This window comes from Colossoma macropomum, unplaced genomic scaffold (assembly GCF_904425465.1).
Source record: "Colossoma macropomum unplaced genomic scaffold, Colossoma_macropomum, whole genome shotgun sequence".
Taxonomy (NCBI): domain Eukaryota; kingdom Metazoa; phylum Chordata; class Actinopteri; order Characiformes; family Serrasalmidae; genus Colossoma; species Colossoma macropomum.
In genome coordinates this window covers 18,939,595-18,947,116 of record NW_023494791.1, presented here as the reverse complement: position 1 = coordinate 18,947,116, position 7,522 = coordinate 18,939,595, and the positions used below count along the sequence as shown (strand labels likewise).

Below are 7,522 nucleotides of genomic sequence, written 5' to 3'. Positions count from 1 at the left end.
AATAAAAGTGTGTCGTTCTTCAGGGAGCAGCTAAAGAAGGGTGACGTTTTAAAAACGCTAATCGTCTGTAATCCTTTTAATGTCTCACACTTCTCTTTGACAATACACAAGTCTCAAGGGAGCGAGTGCTGCGGTGTGGTGGTGTGTGAGGGAGGGGTGGTGGGTGTGTGCGCCACTGCACAAAATCCTGAGGTTCGGATCCAAATTAACTAAGTTAACCTGCTGCCCTGGTTAGTGAGAGAGTGCTGGGATGAGTTCGCTCGGTTTGGGCCGTTCTGCTGCCATCTCATTGACACGCGGTCTGCTCTGCCCAGCGCCAGCAGCGCGCTGACTCGGATATCTCTATATAGGAGCTCAATCTGCTCCGTACAGTCAATGAGAGGGAGTTTCATCAATATAGTCCAATTAAGCGTGAATCCCTCGCGCCCTTGCTCAGAGTTAGACTCCCCGATAGAGCTGCTCCTCAACTCAGGTGAAGTATACTTTAAATTCAGGGGGAGGGAGGAGGTGTTTGGTGGTGGTGGGGCTGTCGCTTTTGTTCTGTTGAAAAAGGAGGGGGCTTGCTCCTCCAGGACCAACCTACCATTTGAACCAAGGCCGTGCGCGCGAGCGGGGTTGACATTGGAGCCTGGCAGTGGGAGAAGAGGAGGGGAGAATAAGAGAGGAGGCCACTGAGTCCCAGCACCACTGCTTTCCTGAAGAGAGCCACCATCAGCACGGGATGCACCGTCCTGCTCCTGCTGCCTGACATCCAGCACGGGAACACACACACACACACACACACACATACAAATAAACACACACACACACACGTCCAAGGACTCCCTTCTGGAGCTTACCGACGACTCAGCGCGGAGAGGCAGCATTTTTACTGTCATTTCTGATGGACGACATGACTTGGCTTTTGCTTGGTTGACTTTTTTTCCTTCTTCGTGCAGACAGTGTACTACATGTAGTAGTAACATCACGACTTGTGTACTGTAACTTGGAAAGCTTGGACATTTTCGCATTAAGTGCACTTAAGTCAGACTTCGTAAAGGAGCGTCGTCTCTCTGCTTATAGCGGACGTTTCTCCTGTCCTCCCGCTGATCGGATCGTCGCCTTGTGCCTCCGCGCTTTTGGATGTCCGCGCGCAGGCTTTGGCTGAGAGGAGCTCCCCTGCGTCCAGTGGAAGAGCCGAGCTGTTATCTGTCCTTCACATCACGCGCTAATCTGGTGCGCTGAGTTTTATCTCTGCGGCCCGTTCCCCTCAATCCACAATGAGATTCATTCCGTCACGATTAAGTTATCTGTGAGTATCCTGCGCGTCCTGCGCACTTTTACGCATTTAAACCCTGCGGTTTGCTCGGTGGCAGTTTATTAATCTGAGACTCTCTGTTTTATTTTTCTCCAGATTTCTTCACCTCTTTGCGTTCTGCTACTATGCTCAGGTATGTAGATTTACACCCATTACATTACAGTTTTTGCTGTTATGGTATGTCATATGGCCAGACTTTAATTGCATGAAATTACATAGTATGAGGCACAGTACTAAAAAAACTTAAAAATCTTTCTTTAGTAAAGATAACTGTGAGTTCTATATAGAACCATATACAACACCTTCTCCATCAATCTGAAGAACGATTTCACCATGCAAAGAACCGTGCCTTTACTAAAGAACCTTCTTTTGCAAGTATGCTTATTGTACTGTAGGCCTGTTATAGTGCACGTGTAGACCAAAGCATAGTCAGCATGTTAAAAAAAGGAAAAGTCTAAATTGTGAGTTCCAAAAGTCCACCACTGGTCATTGGTTACAAATGCAAAAGTGAAGAGAAAAGTGTGCGCGTGCGTGCGTAGATTTCGTTAGCGATCAGCTGGCTCTCGCAGTGCAGGGCTCGCGCCGCACGCGCCGCAGCCCGCAGGTACCGCGCCAAGGTGAAGCGCACAGGGCGCGCGGAGGAAAACTTTACGCAGCACTGCGCTGGAGGACCTCAGCTAGAGCGGTTCCTCACAGGCTCTAGCCTGATTTTAGAGTGAAATGAATAAGCCGTCACATTTATTAATTTCATGCAATTCTCGCTGCTGGCTCACTGTATGCAGTCCTTTTAATGTTCGCACAATTTATAGGCCTCTGCCAAAGCCTAATGAGGCAATTCTGCACGTATTGATTATGTCGTACTTAATTTCTGACAGGTAACCATTCAGTCCCCGCCTAATTTTACACAGCATGTGAATGAGCAAAGTAGGGTGACGGACCGTGTGAGCCGGAGACTAATTCGGACCTACCAGCTTTACAGCAGAACCAGCGGCAAGCACGTCCAAGTCCTGGCCAACAAAAAGATCAACGCCATGGCCGAGGATGGAGACGCTCATGGTGAGAACAGCCTCATGTTAGCGTTTTTGATCGATGCTGTGTTTTGTGGTTTGTGAGTTCTGGACTTTTTTTTTGTTGTTGCTTAATTAAGTCGTAATGTATAATAGACGCTGCCTACCTGGTTGGCTGTGAGGTGACGCAGGAACGCGGGCATTGAAAAAGAAGCTGAAAAAGAAATTGTGGCGTGTAAAAAATGTTAAATGGATTCTAGATTGTTCTGAAGGTGACTCTCTAGAGAGGGAGTCTGGAAGAGCCATTAAGACTCATCTTACTCCAACCTCCTGAACATTTCCTGAATAACGTTCCTTCCTCTTTCTGAACTAACTCTGGGTTGAAAATATGTGGGGAGCAATTCTGGCTTTTACATGTGCATTTGTGTTGCTCACGTTTAGGGCTTTTAGTATTTCAGGAGCCCAAGAGGCAGTAACTAAATAGTCCGGCTTGAAAAGGAGACCATTTTTGGACAAAATTTGTTCAAACAATCAGGGTTTTTTCCAGTATTTCTCAAAATATGTACACTATTTGTTTATGCATTTACACATCTCCTATTGACAGATAAATGCATTTTAAGAGCCAGTTTTCCAGACAGAAATTAATCCTACTCTTGACCATATAGGATTTGGTGATTTTACTATTTAAAATAAATTAATCCTCGTCCAGGAAAGCAGCCCTAAATTTTTTACTTTAAAAACTTTTACTAATTTTCTTGATGTTCAGTGTGTTGCATAGAGTTGTAATTATGTAGGCTAGAAACACAAGTTTCCATTGCTCCTTTAATGTGCGGTATGTTTGGTCTTGGATAAGCTCCAGTTGCAGCTTTCTCATATGTGGCTTCCACACATCAGAAAGCCTTGTAATTACTAGTCCTGTTGAGGTATTTCAGGAAATGCTGGCTCTGGCTCTGCGTGGCATTGGTGACATCCATGTCACCTGAGCATGTTGCAGAGACAGCAGGGTTGTTAGCTCAGGCCAAAGCCTGACTGCAGCTCATGGGCTTGTGGTTAGGCTCTGCACCAGCAGGTTATCTGACCCCCTCCATTTGAACCGTAACTCTTTACGATCACTGAGAGCATGGGAGCTGAATCAAAGAGGGGCCGCAAGTGCTAATTCTTGGCATGAAGAACATGTATCGTGGGAGGGTGACTTTCATAGAAACCATCTTTCCAGGACACTTGCATAGAGGACTTTTTGGATTGTGATGGTTATTTGGATCAAGATGGATTTATTTATTTAAAAAAATGTTAGTTCATTTGCACTAATTCAGCATCTCTTCACTTATAGAATTTATCAGATAAAAATGTTGCCTATTATACAACTAAGTGCTGTGCATTTGGCATGAATACTTAATTTTAGCTTTATAAATCTGAATGTTCTGAATTTTTTAAATTGATTATCTAGTCAAACATAGCATCTGATGAAGATGATTTCAATGTGTATGCTAAAAAGATGTGCATATATATTTTAATAACCTCAACAGCATTGCCAGGGTGGCTTTTTTCTTTGCTGAAGAATTGAGGTCCACCTGTTTTTATCATTTTGAAAGAATTTAGACTTGCATAAATCCTGAGAAATAGCCCCTGTGGGTTTGCGAGTGTATGTGTGCATGTGCGACTTCTTATAGAAAGTATGCTAAAAAAATGTTTGCATGATAAGATGACAAATACAAAAGTTTACAAATTAAATTTATATTTGTATGCCTACAGCGAAGCTCATTGTGGAGACAGACACATTTGGCAGCCGAGTCCGAATTAAAGGAGCTGAGACAGGACTCTACATCTGCATGAATAGAAGAGGAAAGCTGATTGGCAAGGTAAGCAGAAAACACATACTAAAGAAAAACCTGTCACAGCTCCAGTTGTGACACAGATTGATATTCGGCAATGTTGGGATTGAGCGGATGCATTGTTCGGATTGGTTGTAATGGTGGGCTGAAAAGAAGCATCAAATAAATTTTGTATTTAGAGAACGAACATTACTCTGTCGCATGGAGTGCACGTCTCCCACCGTTCATGCTATGAAGTATTATGATAGTAAAAACACAACATCCGGTGGAGAGAAAGTTGTAAGCAAATAAAAAGCTTCCTCGGACACATTCTCCTTTTGTCTGGTAAATGCTTACAGTTTGCTCCAAGGCCTTTCCTGGGTTGCAGTATGGGATATGGAGTGTAAGGAATAGGATCTTTCCTCCTTTTTTTAGCCGGGCACTCTTGTTCCAGGGTGGATTTGTGCCTCTTTCTTGCTGTGAATGGTAATAAAGTGGGATGGAGACTCGGCCCCCACCTCCCAGCACCCTGCCAGGTGGACCATCTGCTTGGCACCCCTGATCTTATGCTATCTGACATATTGGCCGCCCAACGACAGCCTGCATGAGAGAGTTTTTTTGTTTGTTGTTGTTTTTTTATTGGTGGATATAAGAGGAAATGTTTTTGGTGATGGATGTGAGGTTTATTTTTAATGGCCCTTTTTGTTTAGAGGTTGGAGATAGGTTTGCACGCCCGGTTTAAGGTATTGACGTGTTGCAGATTTGGCAGGCTGAACTCAGGAGGCTCTGTTGGTATGGCACAGAGCTGATGCACTTCCTGAGAGGAGTGGATCTGTAGAACATAATGACTGACTATGTCCGTTAATGTTATGTCAGTTAATATTCAGAGCATACAGTGAGAACCCCTATAGAAGTTACTGATAATCAGTATTGGATTGATTGAGAACTAAATACTGTATTTTTCCTTGGTAAGTTCTTTAAGAAGAAAATAACTGATCAGGACCAATAATGTTATGTCAGTGATTTTCTATTCAGACCATACAGTGAGAAGACGATGACTGGCCTAGTATTTTTCTTAGACATGTCTTGATAAATGCAATGTTATGATCATAGTCAGGTTTCTATAGCCAACAAGAATGTAAAATTAAAGCATCTATGAAAATATTTTCCTCTCTAATACAAAGCTTTAAACTATTGACCTGTGAGCAGCCCAAGGTGGAAGAAACCATTTATCTCAGAGGATGAATCTGCATTGGTGTTTACCGAAGGGGGAAAGTCATTGGTTACCGCTGTCATTTCTCTCTCTCTTGATCTTGAACTATAATGACTTAAGCATATGCCGTGTGCGTGTGGGGAAGCCTCACTTCTACACTGGGGCAGACTTTCTGCAAATACCTTTCGATAGATTTTCAGATCTCCCATTAATAATTTATCGTGTTACCTTTTTTTTGGACTTAAAAAACAACTCGGTTTCTGAATCTTCTGTTTTTCTTTCTTCTTCGCAGAGCAACGGTCAGGGGAAAGACTGCATTTTTACGGAGATCGTGCTAGAGAACAACTACACGGCTCTCCAGAATGTAAAGTACGAGGGCTGGTACATGGCGTTCACACGCAAAGGAAGACCCCGCAAGGGCTCCAAAACCAGGCAACACCAGCGGGAAGTCCACTTCATGAAGCGGCTGCCCAAAGGACACCACATTGCAGAGCACAGACCCTTTGATTTCATCAATTACCCTTTCAACAGACGGACTAAACGCACCCGTTACTCAGGAGAGCGCTGAAGAGTGAAGCAGGAGAGAAGAGGGAGACAGCGAGGGAGAGAAAAATACCATCTCAGATAATGAACAGAATCTCCTCTTATGGACTCCTAAAACAGTTTTTGTACTGAGCATTAATATACCTAACAATTAGTTTGTTTTTTAATGATTTTTTAGAAAGAAAAAAAAACACTCTGCAAAAGAAAAAAAAAACAAGGAAAAAGAGATCTATTTTTGTACTCCAGACTTTTAGTACTGACCTGTGTAAAATTTTAGGAAAGCGAAGCACATGACTTGAGATACATGTCAGATGGCAGAGCTGACATATTAGTAGTGTGTGGACTTCACCATCTCTCTTTTTGGTTTTGTTTTGTTGTATTTTGACAGTTTTAGAGTAATTTATACTCTTCATATTGCTGCTCATGGGGACTTGAAGGGCCTGAGAGAATGCACTGACAAAAGAAGGCTGTATTCGGTTACACATACAGCCAAGGCACCTCTCGACCACCCAGTGATAAGACACCCAGCTCATCTGAGTAACCTCTCTTGGTTCTTGGTTCTGAAACGTTCTTGAGATAAACACAGTTAAAGCAAACACAGCTTTAAATCCGTACAGAATTTGTGGCAGCTACATTTTGATAATCACATGTTTCCTACCGTGGTTTCAGCTGTAAATTCAAGGTGTATAAATGCATTGTAAGAAACGTAGGAAAGCCTTTTTTGTTCTTTGTTGCATTTTGTCTGTCTGTTTTTTATACATATATAAATATATTTTTTATTTGAGGATGTGTAAAATAATTTTAATGATGGAAATATTTATTTAAAAATGTGTAATAAATTTACCTTAGAATACTGGTACATAGTTCTTCGTTCTTCTCATCTTATGCTCTTCGTTTGACTTTCATGCCATCCTGTCACGGCAGCTTTATTTGGGGGGGGAGTCTAAATAGCTTCCCTTAACTGCACATGCCTGTATCAAATTAACATGCAAGTTAAAAATGAGGTGCTAACATTATTCTGCACAATATGTCCCAATACACTGTTTTAAACAGCCAAACAGAATGCTTTAGATTGCTTCTACCAAATATAAAAATCAAATTGCAAAGAGGTGCTCAGCTTCAGGAAACTGCACTCTTAAAGGGCCCATGTCCTGCACTTTTTTGTATATTGTCCTTTTTTCATTTATGAGGTTTGTGTAGGTTCTTGTATCAAAAACAAACATAATTGTTTTTTTTACAAGAACATCCAACCTCTCTTGCTTAGAATTAAATAGCTTATTTTTGTTACTGTGCCTTTAAGACTGTGCCTCATTCAAAAAAACAGTCCATGCTAAAACACCCCTTATAACTTTAGTGTGAATGGGCGGGGCTAAACTGCTGTAAACAGAGTAGGTGAATACAGGTTAATGTGGGATTAATGACATCACAAAAACAGTTCATTCTAAATGGGCTGTTTTTGTGACTTAGTTTCCAGGAATTGACTGTACGGAAGTGAGCATGTCCACATACAACATCTTTTAAAGGGGGGGGGGTCAGTTTACCATGATATAGGTGTTCAAAAATAAATGTTTCTAAATGATTCTTGGCTTAGACTGTGTGGTTCTAGGAAAAACTTTAAATGTGGAGGTTCTTTACATTTGTCTATAGCGTT

General features: G+C 42.0%; 1 protein-coding gene across 1 annotated transcript; it reads left to right on the top strand.

Annotated features, from left to right (window-relative positions):
- Positions 1 to 638: 638 nt before the first annotated feature.
- On the top strand, positions 639 to 6,724 carry fgf8a (fibroblast growth factor 8a). Its single transcript, XM_036574273.1, has 5 exons — positions 639 to 1,291; positions 1,394 to 1,430; positions 2,173 to 2,353; positions 4,057 to 4,163; positions 5,621 to 6,724. Exons 1-5 carry the CDS (start codon positions 1,260 to 1,262, stop codon positions 5,894 to 5,896), a joined length of 633 nt encoding a protein of 210 aa, XP_036430166.1. The 5' UTR covers positions 639 to 1,259; the 3' UTR covers positions 5,897 to 6,724.
- Positions 6,725 to 7,522: the final 798 nt, after the last annotated feature.